General features: G+C 44.6%; 1 protein-coding gene across 10 annotated transcripts; it reads left to right on the top strand.

Annotated features, from left to right (window-relative positions):
* LOC124077448 (SLAM family member 8) lies at positions 1-27,757 on the top strand. Of its 10 annotated transcripts, XM_046421865.2 has the most exons (9): positions 2-243; positions 8,448-8,594; positions 10,393-10,678; positions 12,287-12,485; positions 13,964-14,347; positions 23,046-23,339; positions 24,579-24,731; positions 26,161-26,369; positions 26,799-27,757. In XM_046421865.2, the coding sequence occupies exons 4-9, from the start codon at positions 12,380-12,382 to the stop codon at positions 26,892-26,894; spliced, it is 1,242 nt and encodes a 413-aa protein (XP_046277821.1). In that variant the 5' UTR covers positions 2-243; positions 8,448-8,594; positions 10,393-10,678; positions 12,287-12,379; the 3' UTR covers positions 26,895-27,757. The 10 variants fall into 10 exon arrangements, with proteins under 10 accessions (XP_058427848.1, XP_046277821.1, XP_046277820.1 ...); XM_046421864.2 differs by lacking the exon at positions 8,448-8,594; XM_058571865.1 differs by lacking the exons at positions 8,448-8,594; positions 10,393-10,678 and having other exon boundaries at positions 1-243.

Genomic DNA, 27,757 nt, shown 5'->3' with positions numbered 1-27,757 from the left:
TTCATACAGTTATTCTGCAATTTCTTAGAGCGAGTGAGGTTGCCTCTGTGAACGCTGGTGGGCTTTTTAATACTGGCCTGTGGCTCTGCCCTCAGAGCAGGGAAGCTCCTCCTCTTGGTGGTTCCCCTTTCGGATGTTTCCTCCCCAGCTGAAGAGGCCGGCAGGCAGCCAGGATGGGACACAGCTCACAGGACCCCCACCTCTGCTGGACCACCAGGCTCCTGGGAGTCATTAGCCTGCTCTGTGAGTAGCTGGATTTCCTGGAAGGGAGGGCAGTTGGGGGGTGCTGGGACAGCTGGGACCCTTCAGTCCTGGGGGCTGTTAGGCTCTGATGCCTTTGGGAAACAAAGAGAAAGCCAGCCGCCCTGTTATAATTCACCAGTGCAGTGTGGGTAGAGCCCAGGATGAATGGAAAGAGCAAAATGGCCTTTTGGTGGTGAGGACCTGGGACCCTGGGCTCAGGCAGCCCTGGCTGCATGAGGGACCATAGCCAGGGAGCTGAGGCCACCTGGGCTGCAGCAGCAGGGAGGGGCTGGAGCTGCCTGGGGAGGGGTATGGAGACAGACCAAGAGCCTGTTCCTGGGGCACAGGGTGAGGAGGCAGCACCCCAGCCTGGGCCCCCAGGGTCCTCAGGGCCTCTGCAGCTCTTCTGTGGAGGCCCCTACTGGAACCCTGGTGTCTGAGCCGGAGGAAGCTCCTCTGGTCTGTGCTCCTTCCCCCCCCCCCTGAAATGCCCCTGGCTGGGAGACCTCAGCTGGAACCTTGCTTATCTCATCACTGTTCCTGGCAAAGCCCTGGAAAAACAGGAGGCACCGTCAATTGAGGAAAGATTGAGCAAACTGAGCAGTATCTGGGGCTCCTGTGCATGGGATGTCATGGAGGCTAAGGAAACAGTGCCCCAGTGTTCTGGGAAGAATGTCCAGTTTCCATGAGGGAGATGCCTGGATTCTCCTCAGCAAGATCGAGAGAACCGAGCGCCATGAAGTCCTTATTTTATAAAAGGACAAGCAGCGGGCTGAGGCTGGGGCTGGGGCTCAGTGGTAAAGCACTTGCCTAGCACATGTGAGTCACCGGGTTTGATCCTCAGCTCCACATGAAAATAAAATAGAGGTTATTGTGTCCACCTACAACTAAAAAAAAAAAAAAAAAAAAAAAAGCAAAAACCAAATATTTAAAAAACAACAAAAAGGTCAAGCTGCCTCTAAAACTGAGGGTGTCTATGTACCACGTGGCTATGGTTACATTGAACATGTAGAAGGAAACAACGGAGGGTAACACAGGTTTCAGGAGCAGGTAAAATTGTGCAGGAAAATATGCCAGGGGAGAGAGGATGGGAGGTTAAACAGAGGGCTGAAAAATATATTCTGAAAAACAGAAACTGAAAAAATACACTGATGGTGACTATGGGCCACATATCACATTTATGACATAATAGAATGTTTGTATGTAGAAGGAAATCAAAAGCTAACAAACATAACATGACCTACTGAACTGAATTTTGGTGACAGCTTTAAAGGTGTTGATATTAGCTTTTTCTAATTGTACTTATTAGTAGGATTCATTGTAACATCATGTACATAAGATGATTTGTTCCAGATAATTCCCCAGTACTTCCTCTTTTTGTTCTCCCTCCCCCTTCCAACTTTCTCTACTGTTTTGTCTCCTATTTTAATATATGATTATATTGTAATCATACATAAAAGTGGTATTCATTGTGGTATATTCATACATGCATATGGCATAATTTGGTTCATTTTTCTTGTACTATTCTGTTGTGTTCCTTGACCAAACACTCGGGGTCACTCCAGGTGAACTGGGCTGCATGAAATCACCACACAGAGACAGAGAAATACCTTTTTCTTTGGCTCCTCTGAACTTAGGGGTCCTGGGGGGGGGAGAGAGAGAGAGAGAGAGAGAGAGAGAGAGAGAGAGGGAGAGAGAGAGAGAGACAGACAGACAGACATGATGAACACTTTCATTGATAAGAAGCCATTCAAATTTGGCAAGAGGTCAGGTTTCAGGGGGTTGAGTCTAGAGCTTCATGATGTCTGCTGTCAGCAGGTTGACCAGCATCTAGGGAGGCCATGCCTATCTATGAGCTGTGTGGGGATCATGGCAGAGTGACCTAAGAAAAGACCAGAGTGAGGCCTGCCCAAACAGAGGGGCAATGTCGGTTCAGTCCACTTTGTGTGCTCAGTGCCCACAGTTCACACACACACACCCCATGGCTGGTTGGCCACATCTCCACACTCTCATCACTCAAGGGTAAGGGGCACTCGGTTCTATTTGGCAGCTCCCGATATAGTTCCCCTTTCTTAATTTAAAAAAAAAGGCAATTGGGGAATCATATCTTGCAGTCACTGGATTCTTGGTCCAAGGTCATCATGATCTACTATTGAAACACAAAAAGTTTTGTAGAAAACATATTATCTTAATAACATAATCAACCTGGAAGATCCCGGTTATTATTATTATTCTGCAAACATTCATCAGGAGATTCTTAATCTTTTACAAATTTCATGGGAAACATTGTGTTTGGCCATTGTAACATAAATATTTTTATTTAGCATGGCATTTAAGCCTTTCCACAAACCATAGAGCAGAGGGCTCATTCACAATATTGATGACAGTGGCTTCTAGAGTATTTTAATTTAGTTTTAATTCTTTCATTATCACTTATCTGAGTATGAAGGATCTTGGAAGTAATTTAAGTAATTTAAGCTTGCCTAGGTCTGGTTAATTGACATGCACTTGTTTCAAAGCCTGAACATTAACTACAGCATATTATAGCTCGGAAATATTAGCTGGCAATAACCCATGATACAGCAAGATAAGTTGTATTCTTACAGGCTACAGGATATTCATCTTCCTTTTTCTTAATTCTCACATTTAAGGAGTCTATTAGGTCTGTCAGTAATATAAATATTTTGAAGGTAGAAGTCAAACATCAAAACATCCTTTTGGGTGCCATCTCACTGAGGGTGAGGGTATTATTACCAATAAACCTCCAGGGATTATGGCATCCTTGCACAATCATGGTTGTCAACTCTGGGAGCCAGTCTAAAATATGCCCAATATCTCTAGACACCTTATGTTGCACTGCCAAGACATTTGCCTAATCTATCCTCTTAGCAAAGGTGTCAATTTCTAATGTAGAATGATTAGGGAAACAATATATTGGTGGATATTTTAATAAATAACTGGCCTGTATAGGAAAATATATTTTAATAATCTTTCTGATAATTGTCCAGATAGGTCAATATAGTCTTCATCTCTAGGACCAGCATGATTGGCTGGTTTAAGTTTCTTATATGTGGTCTTTTTCTCAAAAGACACTCCCAGACAGCCTGTTTACCATAGGATCAACATGTAGGTCTAACTGACCAGTATAGTCAGTACAGTTAATTTAGTTTCACTGATGGACTTTCCAGTCCCCTGCAATGCACGTTAAAAGTGGACCTGAGAAATGGGTCCATAGAAGTTTTTTCATGGTTTTACTTACCTGACACGCTCATGAAGCTGCATGGTTGTAAACTCTGCAGTTGGGAGATTTACTTCCTGTGTCAGGTTTTTCAGTCATTTTCATGATGACAGGTTTCAACTCTATCTTTTGAAATCTGATTTAAGGTACTGAATCATGTTCAGTAACAGTAAAGCTCTCAATAAAACAATTAAGAAAAAATTTAAAAATATTTGGTAAGATCTAATATGTGTCTGTGGGGTCCTGTTTTCCCCCTTTTCTTTATTTAAAAGGCCTGGTATAAATCATAATATAATTAGTTTAAATTATAAGGAGCCCTCAATCTCTTCTTGAGAGAAGGTTTCATAATATCTTAGAATGTTATCCTTTAAATAGGGGTCTCAATTGTCCTTTTAGAAAATATGATTAAGGTTACTTCCCTCTGTGGGGAGTAGTATATAAATCTTACCATATTCTTTAATGAATAATAGGTTCAGTGAAAGAACTTACATAATACCAATGAATTTCCAACAAGTTTTGCAACTTCCATGTTCAAGACCCATGTACAACCTTGATTTGGAGAACATCAGTCCTAAGAAAATGTTCTCTCAAATCTCACAACAATCCAACAAACAAAAGTTATATGCAAGGATCAGCAGTGTCTTTGAATCATCAAATTTAATCTCCAGGGAGAATTGTCAAAATTGGGATCTAAGTTAGCAGTTTAATATATTTAGTGTTTAATTAAAGATGTGAATTTATTCACTAAAAATAATCTTTGCCTTAAACAGTAAGAATCATTGGGAAATAAAGACCTTCCTTTAAGGAAATAAACTTAATATTGTAATAGGTCTTTATCATGTAAAAATGTGGACAAAATCTCAGCTCACATCAGTATAGTAAAATCAGGGAAATAGCCTTAAATAGCCTTGAATTAATCAGCTAAAATTTTTATCGTCAGTGCAGTATATACAGCACCTGTCTAGATAATCATATGAAGATTTTCCTATATAGTAAAATACTTTTATCATTAAAATCTAGAATATAAAGACCTTGTTTTACCCAAAGATGATTTCTGTTTTGTTCTGAGGACCTCCAATGTGTGTTTCCTCTCTGTTGATGCATCTTCTTTTCCTTTTAGAATTTTTCTTGGTTATACTTTGGAATAATTTTTGAAAACCTTAGAATCTAAACAAATTATTGTACTTTGATAAGAAATATCTCAATGAAAGTATAGTTAAAGTCCGTGGATGTTTCTGTAGACAGAATTATATTTGTTTATTATTTTATAAAGTTTGTACAATAATTTGAGAGTTAGAGATTACTCGGTGGTTGTTTTATGTCTTGAAAGTAAATTCATAGAAAAATAATTTATTTCAAATATCTGAAACTAAAAGGCAGAGTATCAGATAAATGCATGTAAAAGAAATATATAAATTTTGTGTTTTCTATTGAAGAAAAACAACAAATAAATATATATTAATTAAAAAATTAGACATATATGTTAATTATTTTATGGAGTAATATAGGTTATTCAAATATCTAGAAAAATATATAATATGAATAAGAGCATAACTTATAATTGTATAAACTTCATGTAACCATGTGGTTCTTAATTTTGGATCCATTTCTTTTTTTTTTTTTTTTTTAATTTTTTTTTTTTAATTTTGGATCCATTTCGATTTATTCTTAACTAGGAGTGCACTCTTATTTGATGTCACGTGATGCAGCTAAACTAAGATCCTTGTGTATATTGTATTCATTTTTTTTTTTAAATTACATAGTTAGAATTGAAAAGAATAAGGATTTTTTGGTAACCATAGGAACATTACCGGCTTTGTTTCTTTGACAAGCAAATGCATCCTCATAACCTTCAAAATTAGAAGCAAAATATAAAGAAGCATATGTATTTCTTATAATTGTTATATAGTTCTGCAGTTTTTCCTAATAGTGCTCGCTGCAGCGCGTGTTCTCCTATCTTTTGTATTTTCCCTTGCAGCACGTGGCACCTTAGAAGTGAGTTTTAATGGCAGACGCCAGTGTTACTATCAGATGTTAAGGCGGTCTGCGTTTGGCACCCAGGCCAGGTTGTTTAAGGGTTAAAGGCACTGCTGGAGGTGGGTCCAGTTACAGACCCCATAGGGAACAGCTGCTGAGTTATAGACATTCTGATCCAATGGGACAAGAATGTAGCAAAGAGGTTCAGTACACACTGAGTATTCACAAAAATAATAGAAAAATAAAATTCACCTCTCTACAGGTAAAGAATCCTTGTATCAAATCTCATCACAAAATCTTTTTTTCCTGTTTCTTACTCCCTAAGCACAGACTTTTAGTACATAAACCCCAAAAATCTTTATCTAATATTCCAAAATATAAATATTCACAAAAAACAATCCAAAAAAGTCCATAAAAGTGCTTTTCCCATGGGAGAGGACTGAACCTAACATATCCCATTAATCGTCTTAATAATTTTTACATTTATTTAGGGTCTCTAGAATTGCAAAAATAAGGTTTTCTTCTAAAGACATAATATTCACAAATATTAAAAAAAGTTTAACGTCACAGATTTCCCTTCTGTCTACTTTCTACAATTCAGCCCACAATACTCTGACATCCTAAGCATGCTTAACTTCTGGAGAGAAATTCCAAACCCACTAAATTTCTAAAAATCACCCTGCAGTCACCTTACAGGCCACCGATTGTCACGTTCCACGACTCGACACTCAGGGTAGCTCCAGGTGAACTGGGCTGCGTGAAATAATTATATAGAGACAGCAAAATACCTTTTTCTCTGGGTCCTGAGATGGCTCCTCTGACTTTAGGGACCTTTGGAAAGAGAGAGAGGGCTCCTGTGCTGAACCCTTTTATTGGGAAGAAGCCATTCAAATGAGGCAAGGGGTCAGGTTTCAGGGGGCTGAGTCTAGCTCCATGATGTCTGCTGTCAGAGGGTGACCAGCATCTAGGGAGGCCATGGCCATCTATGCGCTGTGTGGGGATCATGGCAGAGTGAGCTAAGAAAAGACCAGAGCGAGGCCCACCCAAACAGTGGGGCAACGTGGGTCCAGGCCACCTTGGGTGCTCGGGGCCCACAGGTCACACACACAGCCCGTGGCTGGTGGCCCCATCTCCACACTCTCATCACTCAAGGACCAGGGGCTGCAGCAGCTCCCATACTATTCTTCCTATTTACTTCTATCCTCCCTCCCCCTTGGCCCTGACCTTTCCTCTAGCATTTTTCTTCCACTATTATGAAATACTGCACTTAAAAAAATTTTTTTTTTCTCTAACTTCTTCATGGGAGAGAAAATATTGAACCCTTGACTTTCTGAATCTGGCTTATTTCACTTAGCAGGATGTTCTCCAATTCCTTTCATTTTCCTGCAAATAACATCATTTTAGTCTTCATGGCTGAGTAAAATCATATATTTGTCACACTTTTAAAATTTGTTGGTCTGTTGATGGACACCTTGGCTGGTTTCCTACCTTGGCTAATTGAAGTGTACTATCTATAGACATTGAAATTCGTGTACTGCTATCATACACTGATTTCAGTTGTTTTGGATAACTTGGTGAAAGCTGTTACTGTTATAGTTAAAAAACAAACAAACAAATAAACCAGCTACTAAGTGAACTTGCAAGGAATTATATGCAATTTAATGGGTTAGAGAGCACTTGTGGAATAGGACATATTCAGTGAACAATGAACTTTGCAAGTGTAAGGGGCTAGGACCCCATTTTAAATGGGCAACTGTTTGGCATCCAGTGGCACCTCAGTTAGTGTGTGGTACTTATGAATGGACAACTTTTTCTTTCTTTTTTTTAAAGTGGACAACTTTTTGTGAACAGCAAAGTATAGACTTTCCCCATTTCACAATGCTGTGTAAATAAGAAGTATGTTAAATGGTGTAGTGTTTTCTTCAGTAGGCTCTGGGGTTGGAAAATTATGGAGGGAAAGAAAAAAGAAAAGGGAGGAAGAAAGATGAGAAGGAAAGCAGGGAAGAGGGAGGGAAGGAGGGGGTGGGAGGAAAGACTCCACATTTCTCATTTAGGGATTCCCAATCTGAATCCAGAGGGAGACAGTGACTCGCTCAAGGCCACACAGGAACTGGGAAGGTTGAAATGGTTGCCCCACAGGCCTGCCCTCCGTGGACCCAAATGGGACAAACCTGGTTGCAGAGGAGCTTTGTAAGAGGCTCTTGGTGGAAGGAGCCTCACCCCTAAATTGCTCTGCATCCTTCCTGGAAGCCTGGAGTCCCACGGTTGCATTTTTCTTTGGTTTCTGGATTGTCCCCTGTTCACTCAGCCTTGCTTGGGGGGAGAGATGGAGGTGAAGCAGTGATTGAGAGAGTGGTGGTGAACTTCCCCTATTAAATCACAAGCCCTTTCCCGCATGTGGTGGATGGGGAAGTGTGGAAGGGAAGGAGGGAACCTGAGGACAGCTAGTTTCACATTGGAATTTTCCAGAGACACTGGTGACTGCAGAGGGTGTGGTTCTGGACTTGTGGGGACTCCCCCACGTTGATAGCAACAGCATTTACTGAATGCCCTGTTCTGCTGGCAGGGAGCTGGAGAAGGGTCTGGGTCACTATGGACCCCAGAGAGAGACACAGAGACAGTGGAGAGGTCATCAAGGAAGGTACTTAGGGCTTCATGCATCAGCTGACAGGGAACTGCTGTTTGCATGAGAAGGAGGTGATAGGGACACGACGTTATGACATACAGAGGAACCATGTTCTATGCCCACGGTTGCATTTTTAATTTTGTAGTATGAACTTCACCCTCTACCTGGTAAAGCCCATATGCTCCATGGCTCCTCTTTCCTTGTTTAGGATGAGCATCTTCTGTAGGTCAGAGAGCTCCTGCTGCCTCCCCTCTCTACCTCCCTCCTCTGTCTTGCTGATGTCACCCACCATTGGGCCTCAGGGGCTGATCCTCCCACAGGCTGAGGCTGACCCTCCTCTGTATTTGTGGTTCCCTCTTCTAGGAAGTGGGAGTCTGGGCAGGCTGGCTGTCCAACCCTGGGCGAGCCAGAAGTCTCAGCTGTGCTCAGCCACTCCAAGGACTCTGTCCCTGCAGGGGGGACAGTTGGAGGATGAGACTCCATCAGCTGCTCAGGCCCTGGAGGGACCAGGTAACAGCTCAGGGAGGGGCAGAGCTCCTAATGGGCAGGGAGATGGGGAGAGCTGACGGGCAGCATCCTGGGCTCCAGGACTGGCTGTGCCCTGTGTCACCAGGACAAGTCCACTCCCCAGGGACCCCCTGCTCTCTAACAGGAGGGGCTTGACAGCTCACCTCTGAAGCCCCTCCAGGGTGACCCAGGGCTTCCACTCACACAGGGCTTTCTGTGGCCACTGTAAGGCCTCTGCTCTGTCTTTCTCGTCCTGACCTGTCCTATCCTGTCACCTGACAGGGAGTCACAGCTGGGGAGCCTGTTTAGGGCTCCTTAAGAGAGGACACCCTGAGCTGTCCCTGTGGCCATTTCTTCAGCCCCCAAGGGAGGGAGGAAATCCTGCTCCTCAGCTCCTCCACCTGACCTGGTCTTCTCTGCCTCTGCTCCTGAGGGGGACCTCAGGGCTGGTGTCCTCAGATCTCCTGCCCAAGGACTCTCCCTCCTCACACCCTTGCAGATGTGGTCTGCACACCTTGCCCAGGAGGCCATGTTGCAGCTGTGCCCTTTAGACCAGCTGATGAAAGCCTCTGCCAGACCTTGAGGTTCCTGTTCAGCACAAAACACTGGCTTCCCTGCAGGACCCTCCTACAATGCTGGCAGGGGGACACAGACACTGTGGTGACCACAATGACCTCATCAAATCCCTGAGGATGGTCTGAAATACAGGCTGTCAGAGCACCCCATTGCGCTGTTTCCCCATGGGATAGCAGGCTGTTTCTCTGGGTACTGCATTAAACAGAGCACTTAAATGTACTGACCACCACTGTACTGACAGCCAGCAAGCGCCTGCTGTCCATGCACAGAGAAACCAACACGGCACCAGGTTTTGCAAGAAGAAAGAACTTGATAGTTGCTCCCCTGACAGGGAGAGAGGAGGCAGGCACACTCTGTCTCCCCAGGGAGCAGGAAGGGACTTAAGGCAGGGATGAGAAACAGAAGACCAGCTGGCTGGAGTCGGGAGTCTTGGTGGCATGGTCCACACCAGGTGCCCTGGGCCTGGTGGAACCTCTGGGTACTTTGTGAGTGCACTGGTCTCTCTGACCCCATGCTCCCTCCTGCAGCTGTGGCTGCACCCTGGCTTCTAACCCAGGTCCACAAGACCCTCTTCTGGTTCCTCAGCTTCTCGTCCTTGGAGACTTCTGGTTCCTCTCAGCTCTCTAGGTCTGCAGCTGCATCCTGAAAAAACAACTTGCAAAGAGTTTTTACAAACAGGGAAGTTGTGGTGTATGGCCCATTTTCACACCCAGAATTACATATTTAAATGTGTTAAACTCTGATTAGGCTGGATGACCACAGTGCTAAAGGATAATTGTATTTTCTTATTAATTAAAGAGGGGACCATAGGATGTCACAGCCCTTTCAAAGGGAGAATGAAGGGCACCTCAGGCCAGTGGGAAGGTTGAGAGGCACTTATGAATAGACACCCAGGCTCAACGGGCTGGAGTGTCTCTGGGCACACGTCATTTCCAGTGCTTACCTTGGGATGGGGCACAATTTGCTTTCATTTGAAAACTCCACAACTTGGATACTTGTTTTCAATGTAACATGATACTTTTGTATTATAGAGCAACTCAAGAAGGGGAAGACAGGCAACCTGCATTAATAATATAAAATTTAAAATCTTCATTCAAGCCTGGGAAAACAAGTCCTTCCCTCCACCTTCCCACTCCCACTCCTGGATGCACAGGGATCCTGTGGTGCTTGGTAATGGTGCCTGCATCACAGTAAATTTCCTTTTAAACTTGACTTTTATAAACAGGAAAGCCCTGGCTGGACCTTGACACCTACAGGCACCAAGGAAGTTGAAGCCACAGGAAGACTGACTCCTGCATCCCATCCCTGTACTCAGGAGGAGACTCCCAAGAGGGGCAGCTGAACAGGAGGAAGGGACACCAGCCTGGAACTGGGAATGTGTGGTTCTGACCTGGGGGTGCTGGTCCACTAATGCCCATCATGATAACAACAGCAGTGAATGGGAACAGCACAGTTATTGAATACTGTGCCCAAAGCTCTTTCTGCTTACATCCAAAGAAGAATTCACTGAAGTAAGCACCATCACTCCCATTTCATAGATGACAAAATTGAAGCCAGAGAGGTTCAGTAACTGTTCAAATTCACACAGCCAGAAGATGGGGGACCTAGACTAACTCTGACTTCACTGAGGTGAAGTCCAACCTTGTAACTACTCTTTTGTACCATCCAGCTGTGGGACCTAGCTGAAACCAAACTTAATTTTGGTTGATCGAAACCTAACAATAAATGTTGACACCACAAAAAGAACTTGGAGAAAACTAGAAAAAATGAGAAACATACTTTTGAAGGGAGGGCTATCCTTTTAAGCAAGATATGAAACCAATAAGTACTAAAAAAAACTTTTGATACCTTTGAGTTCATGAAATAACATTTTCGACTCCTGGGTAAAATAAACTGTAATAGATTTAATGGAATTCTTACAAAATTCCAGTAAGATTTTTCACAGAAAAAAAAATTCTCCAAAAAATTTGTATGGAATCAGAAAAGACCCCAAATAGCAAAAGCAAAAAGAATAAAACTGAATCTCACTCCCTGATTTGAAAATACAATGTTATTGAAATTGAAACAGCAGGGTATTGGCACAAAAACAGACACATTGACCAATGGAAAAAAAAGAAATTCCATAAATAAACCCAATGTTTACAGTCAGTTGATGTGATGTTTGACAAATGTGCTAAGAATATACATCGGGGAAAGGACAGTGTGTTCAGTAAATGCATATGGGAAGATGGGAGGAATAGAGGAACTTTAGACAGGGCAAAGGGGAGAGAGGGGAAGGGAGGGGACATGGGGGTAGGAAAGATGGTGGAATGAGATGGACATCATTACCCTAAGAACATGGATGAAGATGCGAATGGGGTGACTCTACTTTGTGTACAACCAGAGACATGAAAAATTGTGCTCTATATGTGTAATATAAATTGAATTGCATTCTGCTGTCATATATATATATATATATATATATATATATATATATATATATATATATAAACATATTAGAATAAAAAAAATTAAAAAGAGAAAAAAACAACTCAAAATGGATAAAAGACTTAATCATAAGGTTTGCTACTCTAACACCTCTAGAAGAAAGCATAAAGGAAAAGTTCCATGAGCTTGGGTGGTAATGTCTTGAATAGGATTCCCTATTCAAAAATTGGCCGAATTGCATCAAATTAAAAACCTTCTGCACATCAAGGGAAACCACAGAGTGAAGAGACAGCCCATGTATTGGGAGAGAATATCTGCAAAGCACATGTCTGATATGGGGCCAATAGCCCTAATGTGTAAAGAACTAAGTAACTCGATAGAAGGAAACAGGTAACTTGATTTAAAGTTTTGAACAGATCCTTCTCAAAGAAGAGAAATGAATAGCCAACGGATCTATAAAAAATGAATAGCCAACATTTTTGATCATCAGGGAAATGAGAATTTTACACAGGGAGATATCAGTCACATTGTTAGCTTGGCTGTTATTAGGATGATGGATGTTCATAAGCACTGGCAGAGATAGGCAGAAAATGAACCCTCAGACTCTGTTGGTGGGAATGTAAATTAGTGTCGCTATTTTGAAGAAATGGAAGGTCCTCCAAAACTAAAACCAAAACTCCTATATTATCCAGCTCCCCACTTCTGGGCCAAACATTGAAGCTGGCGTGTTCACTGAGACGCTGTTCCCAACAGCTAAGATGTGGAAGCAGCCCAAGTGCCCGTGAATGGATGATTCCTTGGAAAAAGGAAATGTGGCGTTTGTACACTGGGGCATGTTACAGATACTCACAAGTGAGAGACGTGACACAAGGAGAAATCTGCAAATTTGGGGTGCGTACTGGATGTGGCACACCTCCGTGGAGCCTGGGCTTCTGAAAGCAGGAACTGTCCATCCTCAAGGACAAGATGGTTGGGCTGTGCTTTCCCCTGGTGATTAAATCCTACCTGGTCTCCAGGAAGAAGAGAGGGTCCCCAGGTTCCCTGGGGCTGTGCCTGATGGGAGAGGAAGGGCTCAAGGAGGCCTACTGTCCAGGGCCGTGCAGGGGACAGCCACTAAGGAATACTGATGGGGACTCCAGGGGCTGCTCAAGAAAGTTCTCTCTTGTTGGCTCGAACGTGTATTCACCAACTGTTCCACTTGCTCCTCCACATTTTCATCATCATCTGGTCTCCAAACGTGAAATACATTGGTCACCCTTGAGCTGCTGCAGGGAACAAACAGGTGTGACTCTCTGTCCCCCTTCCCTGTGTGGGACCTTAGGAGGCTGAGAGGATGCGGTGGACTCCTCAGGCTCAGCTTTAAGGTGGTGGACCCACACTCATGCGTAACCCCGCCCTCATTGTCTCTTAATGTCCTACGAATGAGACGTGAATTTCCCTGTCCTAAGTCCCAGAGATTTATAACTGATTCCACACCACCACCAATACTATCTTGAGTGACTCACTTTCTAGAAGAAGGGGAAGGGGACGCACCTTCAGGAATGTTTTAATCTGTGGAGCAACCTGCTGCCCCATGACTGGTTGCCCAAAAGCAACATCATGAGTTCTCCCTCATGGGGTCTGGGGTCAGCACTGCTCTACAGCGGGGTCTTCTGGCCCAGGGTCTTGCAGAAACAGATCCAGTGCCATCATCTCGAGGTTCCACTGGGAAGCTTCTGCTTGGAGCTCATCACAGTGGGACTGTGGACAGGATGCAGTTCCCTGTGGAGCCTGCCTGGAAGCTCAGTTACTCACCAGCTATTGGCCAGGGCTGCCCTCAGGACCTTGCCACGTGGGCGTCTCCACGGGGCCGCTGTCAGTATGGCAGCTGGCCTCATCAGAGTGAGCAGGAGAGAGGCCGAGGACAGGGAGCAGGAGTGAGCCAGGAGGAACCCGTGCTCTGGTGGAAAATGGTTGAATTAAGTGACAGCCCATCATTTTTGCTAGGTGCACACTCTTTGCGGGAGAGGATGACACATAGGTGTGAACACCAGAGAGAGATCCTTGGGTGACATTTTAGGAGCCACCTCCTACACTTACACACTCAGCATGTTCCAGACAGTGAGCTAGGCGCTTTCAATTCACAGTGTCATTTAGTTCATGTCACCACGTCAAGACAGATAAGGAAATGAAGGTTAGTCCAGTGAAGTAACCCACCCAGAAATAACTTCAGCAGAACGAGGACTTGATCTTAGAATTGGTTCCAATTCACTGGACAAGGCTGCATCCCTGGGTCAAGGAAGGTGCTGGATGAACTGGTTAAGAAGACAATTTCTGTTTCACTTGTTCTCCTTGAGGAAATGTCCATGTTCTCTTTCCCAATGCCCTAGGTGCCTGCAGCACTTTAGCCAAGAGTTCTGGAGCTCATGGATCTGGGATTAAAGGTTTTAGAACCCACACTTATCTGAAGGCGATCCAGGGAGGTTCGGTCTTGTTGCAAGTGATCCAGGAGCCAGAGGATCCCAAGATACAGGAGATCTCCTGGGGCTTCACCTCTGAGTCAAACTCCACATTCATGCTGAGACTCCAGAATGGGAAGGAAGATCCACTATGGCTCGGTCTCCAGGACAAGTACAAGCAGAGGGTCCAGGTGCCCAGTATGTCATCCCTGAGGATTAACAATGTGACCTCACAGGACAGTGGGCAGTACTGGGCCCAGATCATGTTTCAGATGGGAGGAGAAATTAAACCAGTTTTCCACCTCACTGTTTACGGTAAGTGACAGTCTCACCTAGTCCCAGGGCTGGCCTCCTTCCTTGAGTCTAGGAAGCTCTGAGACCACATGCTGCAGGATTCTCCTCAGGCACCAACACGTCAGATATTCATCACAAACAGTAGAGCTGAGGTTTATACCAGGGAGAAAAATCACATCTGTGTTTTGGGAGACAAAATGGAAATTTGGCCATTTTTTCAGTAACATTTCCTCCTCTTTGTAAGACTAAATTTACTGCTTTTGTGTATTAGATTTCCTTTGCTCTTTTAACAATGCATAATAGTGGTTTAAAACAACACAAATGTGTATCCACAATATGCTGCAGGTCGAGGTCAGACATGGTTGTCACTGGGCTAAAATCCAAGTGTGGGCAGGGCTGCATTTTGTTCTACAGGATCTAGAGGGGATCCTTTCCTGCCTTTCCTACTCTCCAGAGCTGCCAGCCTCCCTGGACTTGAGGTCCCCTCCTCCTCCTAAACTAGAAAGGGAGGGGGAGTCTCTCTTGCCTCCCTCATACCTGCTCTTTTCCTTCCTTCTCCACTCTGCCTTTTTATTTTTTGGTACCGGGAATTGAACCTGGGGTGCTTAACCACTGACTCATACTCCCAGCCTTTTAAAAATTTCGTATTTTTTTGAGTCAGAGTCCTTCTAAGTTGCTTAAGACCACATGAGGCTGGCTTTGATCTTCAGATCCTCCTGTCTTAGCCTCCTGAGCTGCTGGGATTGGAGGTGTGCACCACCGTGCCTGACTCTTCTTCCACATTTAAGGGTTCTTGTGAGGACTCTGGGACTATCCAGATAAACTTATTTATTTATTATTATTTTTTTATTGGTTGTTCAAAACATTACAAAGCTCATGACATATCATCTTTCATACATTTGACTCAAGTGGGTTATGAACTCCCATTTTTACCCCAAATACAAATTGCAGAATCACGTTGGTTACACATTCACATTTTTACAAAATGGCATATTAGTGACTGTTGTATTCTGCTACCTTTCCTATCCCCTACTATGCCCCCTCCCCTCCCCTCCCATCTTCCCTCTCTACTTCATCTGCTGTTGTTCAATTCTCTCCCTTGTTTCCCCCCTTTCCCCTCACAACCTCTTATATGTAATTTCGTGTAACATTGAGGGTCTCCTACCATTTCCATACAATTTCCCTTCTCTCTCCCTTTCTCTCCCCCCACTCGTCTCTGTTTAATGTTAATCTTTTCCTCATGCTCTTCCTCCCTGTTCTGTTCTTAGTTGCTCTCTTTATATCAAGGAAGACATTTGGCATTTGTTTTTTAAGGATTGGCTACCTTCGCTTAGCATAATCTGCTCTAATGCCATCCATTTCCCTGCAAATTCCATGATTTTGTCATTTTTTAGTGCTGCGTAATACTCCATTGTGTATAAATGCCACATTTTTTTTTATCCATTCATCTATTGAAGGGCATCTAGGTTGGTTCCACAGTCTAGCTATTGTGAATTATGCTGCTATGATCATTGATGTAGCAGTATCCCTATAGTACGCTCTTTTAAGATCCTCAGGGAATAGTCCGAGGAGGGCGATAGCTGGGTCAAATGGTGGATCCATTCCCCGCTTTCCCAGGAATCTCCATACTGCTTTCCAAATTGGCCTCACCAATTTGCAGTCCCATCAGCAGTGTACAAGTGTACCCTTTTCCCCACATCCTCGCCAGCACTTATTGTTGTTTGACTTCATAATGGCTGCCAATCTTACTGGAGTGAGATGGTATCTTAGGGTGGTTTTGATTTGCATTTCTCTGACTGCTAGAGATGGTGAGCATTTTTTCATGTACTTGTTGATTGATTGTATGTCCTCCTCTGAGAAGTGTCTGTTCAGGTCCTTGGCCCATTTGTTGATTGGGTTATTTATTATCTTATTGTTTAATTTTTTGAGTTCTTTGTATATTCTGGATATTAGGGCTCTATCTGAAATGTGAGGGGTAAAAATTTGTTCCCAGGATGTAGGCTCCCTATTTACCTCTCTTATTGTTTCTCTTGCTGAGAAAAAACTTTTTAGTTTAGGTAAGTCCCATTTGTTTATTCTTGTTATTAACTCTTGGGCTATGGGCGTCCTATTAAGGAATTTGGAGCCCAACCCCACAATATGTAGATCGGAGCCAACTTTTTCTTCTATCAGGCGCAGAGTCTCTGATTTGATATCAAGCTCTTTGATCCATTTTGAGTTAACTTTTGTGCACAGCGAGAGAAAGGGGTTCAGCTTCATTTTGTTGCATATGGATTTCCAGTTTTCCCAGCACCATTTGTTGAAGATGCTATCCTTCCTCCATTGCATGCTTTTAGCCCCTTTATCAAATATAAGATAGTTGTAGTTTTGTGGATTGGTCTCTGTGTCCTCTATTTTGTACCATTGGTCCACCCGCCTGTTTTGGTACCAGTACCATGCTGTTTTTGTTACTATTGCTCTGTAGTACAGTTTGAAATCTGATATCGCTATACCTCCAGATTCACACTTCCTGCTTAGAATTGCTTTTGCTATTCTGGGTCTTTTGTTTCCATATGAATTTCATGATTGCTTTATCTATTTCTACAAGAAATGCCATTGGGATTTTGATTGGCATCGCATTAAACCTGTAGAGAACTTTGGGTAATATCGCCATTTTGATGATGTTAGTTCTGCCTATCCATGAACAGGGTACATTTTTCCATCTTCTAAAATCTTCTTCTATCTCTCTCTTTAGGGTTCTGTAGTTTTCATTGTATAAATCTTTCACCTCTTTTGTTAGGTTGATTCCCAAGTATCTTATTTTCTTTGAGGATATTGTGAATGGAGTGGTTTTCCTCATTTCCATTTCAGAAGTTTTGTTGCTGATATACAGGAATGCCTTTGATTTATGCGTGTTGATTTTATATCCTGCCACTTTGCTGAATTCATTTATTAACTCTAGCAGTTTCATTGCAGACCCTTTTGGGTCTGTTAGATATATTATCATATCATCCGCAAATAGTGATAATTTAAGTTCTTCTTTTCCTATTTTTATGCCTTTAATTTCTTTTGTCTGTCTAATTGCTCTGGCTAGTATTTCAAGAACTAAATTGAATAGAAGTGGTGAGAGAGGGCATCCCTGTCTTGTTCCAGATTTTAGAGGGAATGCCTTCAGTTTTTCTCCATTTAGGATGATGCTAGCCTGAGGTTTAGCATATATAGCTTTTACAATGTTGAGGTATGTTCCTGTTATCCCTAGTTTTTCTAGTGTTTTGAACATAAAGGGATGCTGTACTTTGTTGAATGCTTTTTCTGCATCTATCGAGATGATCATATGGTTCTTATCTTTAAGTCTATTGATGTGGTGAATAGCATTTATTGATTTCCGTATATTGAACCAACCTTGCATCCCAGGGATGAATCCTACTTGATCATGGTGCACAATTTTTTTGATATGCTTTTGTATTCGATTCGCCAGGATTTTATTGAGAATTTTCACATCCAAGTTCATTAGAGATATTGGTCTGTAGTTTTCTTTCTTTGAAGTGTCTTTGTCTGGTTTTGGGATCAGGGTGATGTTGGCCTCATAGAATGAATTTGGAAGAGCTCCTTCTTTTTCTATTTCTTGAAATAGCTTGAAAAGTATTGGTATTAATTCTTCTTTGAAGGTTTTGTAGAAATCCGCTGTATACCCATCTGGTCCATGGCTTTTCTTGGTTGGTAGTCTTTTGATTGCTTCTTCTATTTCTTCCTTTGTTATTGGTCTGTTTAGATTGTGTGTATACTCCTGACTCAATCTGGGCAGATCGTATGACTTAAGAAATTTATCGATATCTTCACTATCTTCTATTTTATTGGAATATAGGGTTTCAAAATACTTTCTAATTATCTTCTGTATTTCTGTAGTGTCTGTTGTGATATTGCTTTTTCATCCCGTATGTTAGTAATTTGAGTTCTCTCTCTTCTTCTCTTCGTTAGCATGGCTAAGGGCCTGTCGATCTTATTTATTTTTTCAAAGAACCAACTTTTAGTTTTATCAATTTTTTCAATGGTTTTTTTTTGTTTCAATTTCATTGATTTCTGGTTTGATTTTAATTATTTCTTGTCTTCTACTACATTTGCTGTTGTTTTGTTCTTCCTTTTCTAGGGTTTTGAGGTGTAGTGTGAGTTCATTTATTTGTTGTTTTTTTCTTTTTTTGAGGAAAGAATTCCAGGAAATGAATTTCCCTCTAAAAACTGCTTTCATTGTGTCCCATAGATTCCAGTATGTTGTGTCTGTATTGTTATTTATCTCTAAGAATTTTTAAATTCCTCCTTTATGTCTTCTGTAACCCATTGATCATTCAGTAACATATTCTTCATTTTCCAGGTGATTCAGGATTTTTCCTTCCTTCTTTTATCATTGATTTCCAGTTTCATTCCATTATGATCAGATATGGTGCATGGTATTATCTCCACACCTTTATATTTACTAAGAGTTGCCCTATGACATAATATATGGTCTATCTTTGAGTAGGATCCATGTGCTGCTGAGAAGAACGTGTATCCACTTGATGATGATTGATATATTCTATATCTGTCGGTTAAGTCTAGGTTATTGATTGTGTTATTGGGTTCTATAGTTTCTTTATTCAGCTTTTGTCTGGAGGATCTGTCCAATGTCGAGAGCGGTGTGTTGAAGTCACCCATAATTATTGTGTTGTGGTCTATTTGACTCTTGAACTTGAGGAGAGTTTGTTTTATGAACATTGCAGCACCATTGTTTGGTGCATACAAATTGATAATTGTTATGTCTTGTTGGTGGATGGTTCCTTTTAACAGTATATAGTGTCCTTCTTTATTCCTTTTGATTAACTTAGGTTTGAAGTTGATTTTATTCGATATGAGTATGGCCACTCCTGCTTGCTTCCGAGGGCCATGTGAGTGGTATGATTTTTCCCAACCTTTCACCTTCAGCCTGTGTGTGTCTTTTCCTATCATATGTGTCTCCTGAAGGCAGCATATTGTTGGATTTGTTTTTTTAATCCAGGTTACTAGCCTATGTCTCTTGATTGGTGAATTTAGGCCATTAACATTTAAGGTTACAATTGAAATATGGTTTGTACTTCCAGTCATGTTTATTTATTTATTTATTTTAGTTTGGCTAGTTTTTCCTCTTTGGTTGTTTTTCTCCCTTTACTGAGATACCTCCCACTGTTAGTTTTGGGCGCTATTTTTCAATTCCTCTTCTTGTAGTATTTTGCTCAAAATGCTTTGCGGTGCTGGTTTTCTGGCTGCGAATTCTTTTAGCTTTTTTTTATCATGAAATATTTTAATTTCATTGTCAAATCTGAAGCTTAATTTTGCTGGGTACAGTATTCTTGGTTGGAATCTATTACTTTTCAGCATTTGAAATACATTGTTCCAGGATCTTCTCGCTTTCAAAGTCTGTGATGAAAAATCAGTCGTTAACCTAACTGGTTTACCCCTGAATGTAATCTGCCTCCTTTCCCTCGTAGCTTTTAATATTCTCTCCTTGTTCTGTATGTTGGCTATCTTCATAATTATATGTCTTGGAGTTGGTCTATTATGGTTTTGAATGTTTGGGGTCCTGTAAGCTTCCAGGATATTGCAATCCATTCCATCTTTCATCTCTGGGACGTTTTCTAGAATTATTTCATTTAATAGGTTGTCCATTCCTTTGGTTTGAACCTCTATACCTTCTTCTATCCTGATGACTCTCAAGTTTTGTTTTTTTATGACATCCCATATCTCTTGGATAGATTGCTCGTGAGATTTAAGCATCCTTTCTGTGTTGACTATATTCTTTTCAAGTTGATAAACTTTGTCTTCATTATCTGATGTTCTGACTTCTACTTGATCTAGTCTATTTGTAATATTCTCGTTTGAGTTTTTAATTTGGTTTATAGTTTCCTGCATTTCAAGGTTACTGTTTGATTTTTTTTTAAAAACTCTATCTCCTGGTAAAGCTCGTTCTTTGCAATTTGAATTTGTTTGTTTAATTCGTTTTCAAAATATACTTTCATTGCTTGGACTTGCTGTCTCATGTCTTCTCTAATATTCCATTCCATCTGAGTTAGGTATGCCTTGAGTTCTTTCCCTATCCATGTTTCTGATGCTTCTAGGTCCTCCTATAGATTTAAGTTGCCCTGCATTGTTTGTAATCCTTTTTTCCCTTGTTTTTTCATGTTGTTCACGTTACTTTCCAGCTCTGTTTGATTGCTGTGTTTCTGCTCTCTCCTGCTAAAGTGGATTCTGCTGGGAAGGAATTCCATTGGCCGAACTCTGGTGACATCACCTCTCTGCTATGGCGGGCCCCAGGCTTCTTGCTGGGGTGTCCGAAGGGAAGGGTGGGACTGGTCTGTATCTGGTTAGTTTCAGCTCCCGGTTGTCTACTTCATGAAGGCCTGGCTATAGACTGCTTCCTAGAGTCTCTGCGCTGTACCTGCTGGGCCACACCTCAGGGTCTAGCTGCGGTCGGTCTCCAGCTGCCCAGTCGCGGGGGCCGCGGGCGGTCTCCAGCGGGCGGGCTGTCTCTAGCTGCCCAGTCGCGCGGGCAGCGGATGGGCGATCGGTCGCTGGTGGGCGGGCGGTCTCTAGCCGCCCAGTTGCGAGGGCAGCGGGCAGGTGGTCGCTGGCGGGTGGGCGGTCTCTAGCCACCCAGTTGTGCGGGCAGCGGGCAGGCAATCGGTCGCTGGCGGGCAGGTGGTCTCTAGCTGCCCAGTCGTGAGGGCCTGGCCTCTAGTCCCCTGGCTTCTCCTGCTAGCTTGGCCTTCCCATGTGTGATGCCTCTTGGAAGTTCAAAGTGTACTCTGGGCCTGCGGTTTGCTGGGTGTGGAGGGTGGCTATTGGGAATTGGCACCCTATTGTTTTGATTTTTTCTGCTTGCCCCTCCCCCAGAGCTGGCAAGACAGGTTTCGTTTTCGCCGCTGATGGGAGGGGGAGTTGGAGGTCAGGTGTCTCTACCTTTCCCCACGTCTCTATGCAGGCTCGTTCTGATAATCCCTCCCCCGGAAAGCCTGGGAGAGATCTTATGTGAATTCCCCGCTGTATGGGAGATGGGCTGAGTAACACACACCTGTTTTATTGTTGCAATCTGTCGGAAACTGGCGGTGGTGACGTGAGCTCTCCAAGATGGTGGCTACTGGCTTCCTTGGTGGACTTTCCGTTGTGGGGGATAGAACTGGACCTCTTCTTTCCCGTCTCAAACCCCGGACTCAGCCCGGAGCTCAGTGAGGGCACAGCTGGCAGGACTCCACAGAATCCGTAGCACCGTTTCTCTCTGCTTGCTGGTCGCTTCTCGGCGGTGCCCCACCGTCTGTAGCCGTGGGGCGGGCTGCGTGGCGAGCGGCGGATCAGTCAGCCTGGATCTCTGGTCGCACAGTTGGCTCGCGTTTGAGACTCAATAACCGGTACTCGGTGATGGAAATCCTTTCTCTAGGTTTCGGCGCACCCCGATTTTGCTGTAAATTCCTGACAAGATAGCTTTTTGTCGTTCTAACTCGTTATTCACCTGCACAGTGTCGCAGTACACGGGGTGTGATGTACTCTATTCGTGGCCATCTTGGAATCTCAAGTTGCAGCAGTTTTAAAAGTGGTCCATCAATTATATGGCTACTCTGTTCTCCATGGTAAAGTGTTCCCTGGTATTTTGCATGGTAGGTGTTTGATGTGCAATCAGTATCAGGCTCTTCCTGGGTTTTTCATCCTAAAAGCCATCTAACTTTTACTATTTTGTTTGATAATTTTAAACATTTACAATTTTGTTTCTTTAGAATTCTTTTCCCTCTCCCCTACTTCCAGCCCTGGCAATTTGATAAACTCATCTCATTAGGACACCCTTAGTGTGCCATAGTTGATGCTTCTTCAGATAAACTTATTTAAAGCTCAGTTCTTTTTCTCATAACTTAGCATATTCACAGGTTCTGAGGATAAAGATGTGGAATCCACAGGTATCTAGTTCACCGTCCCCAATCCTTGCAGGGAGTGGCCAGTGAGAGGCCAGCCTCACTTCCACAGACCCCACAAATCCTGCTCTGCAAGCCTTTATAGGGTAGGAGAAGTGATGCTGCTGCATGTCCCAGGAGATCCGTTTTGCCAACTCTAGGGTCCCCACAGTCCCTCTCTGCCTAGGGCAGTCCCTCTGCAGGGAGTGGACTCCAGGTGCAGGTCCTGTGTGATTTCCACACTGGCCTGTGGATCTAACCCTTCTCCCCCAGTCGGGAGCACACATTCAGGGTCACATTCTAACTGCTTGCAGAGCTGTGCTCTCTGTTGCAGCCACGGTATCTCCCACAATGTCTCCTGTTTTGACCCGAGCTTTCTGGGTCCTCCCAGAGCTGGCCTGGTGTCCTGCCCCAATCAGGCTGTGCAGTCCCAGGCACTGTCTCAGCTGAAGACCCAGGACAAAGGACCCTGGCCCCAGACAAGCTCTTCTGTCCCACTCTTCCTTCCCTTCCAGAAGACCCCTATCTTCTAGGAATAATGGTCCTTAAAAACTGGGATTCAGCCATCATTTTCTCATGGTAAAAAAAGTTTAGACTTCTTTCATCTAGTGAGATCACATGAGCTTAATAAAGTGGCTGCTGTCACTTGTCAACATGTAGCTCTGGGGAAATTGTGCTTTATTTGTAACGTGCTCCAAGCTTCCTCCTAGGGCTCCTGCCTCTGGTCAGCGAGACACTGGAGGACAATGCGTGGCATGTGTGAGGCTGTCTCCTTTTGTCCCCTCCTTCCTCAGATCCTGTGCCCCTTGCCCAGATCTGGACCACGTCAGCGTCCATCACGCCCAGCTGGTGCAATGTCACTCTGGAGTGTGGGAACCGAGAGGCTGTAGAGGTCCTGAATGTAACCTGGGAGGTCCAGGGTCCCCCCAGTGAGCTGGAGCAGAGAGGGGCACCAGGACCCCCCAACCCTTGGACCCTGGCCTTGAGCCTGCCACCGAGCCAGCCCAATGTCAGCTTCACCTGTGTCCTCAGCAACCCAGTGGACCAGAAAAATGCCACCTTACAGCTCCTTGACCTCTGTAGCCCAGGTGAGTGCACCTGCAGGAGGGAGGGGCACAGGGAGGGGCTCAGGTGGCTCTGGAGCCTGAAGGTCCTTGGCTTTTTTGCTGCTGTGTTTATGAACAGCACTGCCTTCCCTTGGTCACTCCAATCCAGAAGTGTGGGGTTGCATCCAGCTCACAACTGTCTTTAAATATCCCTCACCTCCATGCCCTTCCCCCTGGGCCAGGGGCAGCCTTCCAGGACCTGTCTTGCCCCATCCCCATGCCCTGTGTCCAGTGTCATCTTTGAAAAAACAGATCGGATTGTGGCCTTTGTCTGTGTCATCTCTGGGGTCGACCTCCACTTAGTCCCCATAGGATGTAGGGTTTAGAATGTCCTGTGTCCCCAATGGTGGCCTCATACACACAGGGACACAGCTGCTTGCTGACCTTCCCTAATGTGTGAAGCCGCTGCTAGCTCTGAAGGTGCAGCCTCTTTAAGGAGCTGCCCATGGCCATCCCCCCTGAGTGGAAAGATCCCTTTCTGGGTCTGAGTCCACCCTGAGTGGGACACCATGAGGGCAGGGGACACATCCTTCTCTCCTCTTAGCCCAGGTGTCAGGCTCAGTTCTGGGCAGTTTGTGCCCAGTAGGTGTCTCACTGAACCGGAATGCCTGGGACCTGTGTGCACCCCGTCCTCTCTCAGTCTTCCTCTGGGGGCTGCTGGAGGAGCCTGACTGGTCAGTGCAGTCACCACCCCTGGTCCTGTGACCCCCACCTCCACCCTGGAGTCTCAGAGGAAGTTCAACATGGCCCACCAAACCTCCTGGCCTCACGGCTGCCTCCCGGGCCTCCCCACCTAGCCCTGCCTCCTGTGCTGTCCCTCCCCTGCAGGACGCTCCTGCCACACTGAGTATCTGTGAAACTCCTGCCACTCCCCACACATAGATGACTGCGCATGTCCTTGGGGGTTTCACTGTAGACCTTGAACATGGGTCACCCTCTACTGCAGTGAGATCCTTCACCTGGTGATTGAGAGCTTCTGTCTCTTCCTGGTGATGACTTGTTCACAGACCCCACCTTGCTCATCCCCGTCTTCCCTGCTCCACGAAGGACCTGGGCCACTGCTTGAATGAGTGGACCTGCCACGCCCTCCCTCTGCGGCTTCTGAACCAGGCCCCCCTGACACCTGCACCTTCTCCACCTCCCCTGGAAATGGGTGTGTCAGCTTCTCTTATGCTGTATCCTCTCTTAACTCTCTTGTTTTCTTAACGCTCTGGAAATGAGCGCCCACAGCTGGCCACACGAGAGGTGCCATAGGGGCCTTCCTGGCTGGGTTTTTCATCCTGGGAGTCGGAGGGTTCCTGTTCCTTTGGCACTTACGAGAGAAGGAGAAGAAGAAGAAGAAGAAGAAGAAGACGGAGATGGAGATGGAGAGAGGCAGGTTGCACTTACCTTTCTGGGTCCAGATGTCTCCCCTCTCCCCTTGGATCCTGGACTTCCTTCCTCCTGCATTTTAATGGCAGGAAGTGGCCTTGTAGAGGGGATGATGTGTGTAGCCATGATGGCCTTGGGTTCCTGGCTGTGTGTGTGAGTGTGTGTGTGTGTGAGAGTGTGTGTATGTGTTAGTGTTTATGAGTGTGTGAGAGTGTGTATGAGTGTATGTGCATGTGTGTGTGTGAGTGCATGTGTGTTAGAGTGTGAGTGTGTGTGAGCGTGTGAGTGTGTGTCTGAGTGTGTATGAGTGTAAGTGTGTGTGTGTCTGTGTGTGTAGGGTTGTAGGTTTCCTTGGCACAGAATCAAGCTCCAATGAATGTGTGAATGTAAGTGCGTGTGAGAATGTAAGTGGGAGTCCATGTGTATGAATGTGAGAGTGAGTGTGTGTGAAAGTGAGTGAGTGTGAGTGTGAGAGTGTAAGTATGATTGTGTGTTTTAGTGAGTGTGTGAGTGTGAGTGTAAGTGTGTGAGTGAGTGTGTGTGCGTATGAGTGTGAGTGTGCGAGAGTGTAATTATGAGTGTGTGAGTGTGAGTGTGTAAGAGTGTGTATGAGTTTAAGTGCATGTGTGAGTGTGAGTGTGAGTGTGATAGTGTAAGTACGAGTGTGTGTTAGTGTGTGAGTGTGTGTGTTAGTGTGTGTTTGTGTGTGTGAGTGTGAGAGAATGTGAGTGTATATATGACAATGTGTTAGTGTGTGTATTAAAGTGTGTGAGTGTAAGTGCATGTGAGAGTGTGTGTATGAGTATAATTGCATATGTGAGTGTGACTGTGTGTGTGAGTGCTTGTGTGTGTTAGATTGTGAGTGTGTGTGTTACAATCAGTGTGTATGAGTGTGTGTTGCAGTGAGTGTGAGTGTGTATTACAGTGTGTGCGTGTGAGAGTGAATGTGTGAGAGTGAGTGTGTGTGAAAGTGAGTGTGTGTGATAGTGTAAGTATGAGTGTGTGTGTTTTAGTGTGAGTGCGAGTGTGTGCGAGTGTGTGAGTGTAAGTGCATGTGTGAGAGTGGAGTGAGTGTGTGTAAAAGTGAGTGTTGTGAGTGTGAGAGTGTAAGTATGTGTGTTAGTGAGTGTGAGTTTGAGTGTGTGAGTGTGTGTATGTGAATATGAGTGTGTGTTTGTGTGTAAAAGTGTATGTGTATAAGTGCATGTGTGAGAGTGTGTGAGTGTGTGAGAGTGTATGAGTGTAAGTGCGTGTGTGGGTGTGAGTGTGTGAGTGTAAGAGTGTGTGAGAGTGTGAGTGCATGTATGTGTTGGAGTGTGAGTGTGAGAGTGTGTTGGAGTGTGTGAGTGTGAGTGGAAGTGTGTGAGTGTGTGTGTATCTGAGTGTGTGTGAGTGTAAGTGTGTGTGTGTGTGTGTGTGTGTGTGTGTTTAGGGTTGGAGGTTTCCCTGGCACAGAATCAAGCTCCAGTCTGTCAAGACTCAGATGCGGGATTGCCAGAGGACCCCAGGGCCAAGGACAATGCAGTCTATGCACAGCTGACGGCACAGGATTCTCTGAAGGGCAAGCGGAAGGTGAAAACTGTGAGTGGTGACCAGCCAGGTCTCATGGCACCCAGCCCTGGGCTGCCTGCCCAAAGCCAGGTATCTGCTGTGCTGTCTCCACTGTATTTTTTTTCTTTCCTTTTTACCTCTTTTTATGTTTAGAGTATTAAAATTTATGGGTTGGTGTCATGGTTAATTTGAATTGTTGACTTGATTGGATTAAGAGATGCCAAGGAGGGACTGGGGCTGTGGCTCAGCAGTAGAGCACTTCTGGGTTCACCCCTAGTAACCCCCATCCCCCTGGGGTTTAAATTTTTTAAATTTCAAGACATAGTCTCACTGATTTGCTGAGGATGGCCTAGAACCTGCAATCCTCCTGCCTCAGCTTCCCAAGTCTTGGGACCACACTTGTGCTCCCCCATCCCTGGCTTAAGCTATTCATGTTAATGGGCGTCGATTGTCTTCTGGTCTCTCTGGGGCCACTCTGTCCTCAAGCTGCTCTGAGAACCCTCTTTCTTGTATTCTCAGGATATTGATGACAAACATCTGGAAGGAAAGGGGCCCTGCACCAGTGTTTACAGCCTGGTCCAGAGACCAGGCCAGGCCTTGAAGATGACTTATTAGGAGGAGGGAGGAGAACCCAGCACTAGGGAGACACCTGCACTCTGCACCTGACACCTGCGGATACCTGCTTCCTCTGACTTCAGTCCAGCTCGAGATGCCACTGGTCTGCATGAGCCTGACCTGGTGGTCATCTCTACCTCTGTGGGCCCATGTGGCCCTGTCACTTCTCCTGCCACCTTCCAAGCTGCCCTCACACTCAGGGCTCTCGTGCCATCCAGCCAGGGTTCTTCCTCTGTCACTGCTGTGGCTTCTGACCCCTCCCTTTCAGAAGCCTTCCCAAAGAGATCCTTGCCCAACTCTGCAGCTGGCACAGCCTCGCCACCTCTGCTGCGTCAGTCTTGCCATTCTGAGACCCCAGGTCTAGGTGTGGGCACCGTGAAGAGGTGCTGACTTGCCCCAGCGGAGGGGGTGAAGATGGGTCCTGCCGCTGAATTGGGGCTGATGGAGGCAGCGTGGCGAGTGGGAGCCCAACTTCCTTTCTAGGTTTTCCTTCCTTTCCTTGTGTAGGGTTTCTCTGGAGCTAAGTGTGTGTGTGTGTGTGTGTGTGTGTGTGTGTGTGTGTTGGGGGAGTTTCTTGTGCACATTAGACACCAGAGCCAGAGTGGCCTTTCCAGTTTCCTGTGCTAACCTGGACTTAAGCCTCAAACTCCTGCAAACCCATCATTCTGTGGACTGGGAAGAGGAATCCATATTATTTCAGGTCATTCTCAACTTTCTCTTTTCCTGAGAATGACCCTGGACTCCCCAGACTGGGGTTGCATTTTTTTTTCCTTTTTAAATGGCGTATTATAATTTTATATGACAGTTTGACTTGCTATGATATACTCATATGGGCACACAATAAAACAGCATAATTGAATCAA

Source organism: Marmota monax, unplaced genomic scaffold (assembly GCF_021218885.2).
Source record: "Marmota monax isolate L192 unplaced genomic scaffold, Marmota_monax_Labrador192_F-V1.1 WCK01_AAM20220418_F8-fsc00108, whole genome shotgun sequence".
NCBI classification, from domain to species: Eukaryota; Metazoa; Chordata; class Mammalia; order Rodentia; family Sciuridae; genus Marmota; species Marmota monax.
This window is presented reverse-complemented; position numbering and strand designations above follow the sequence as displayed.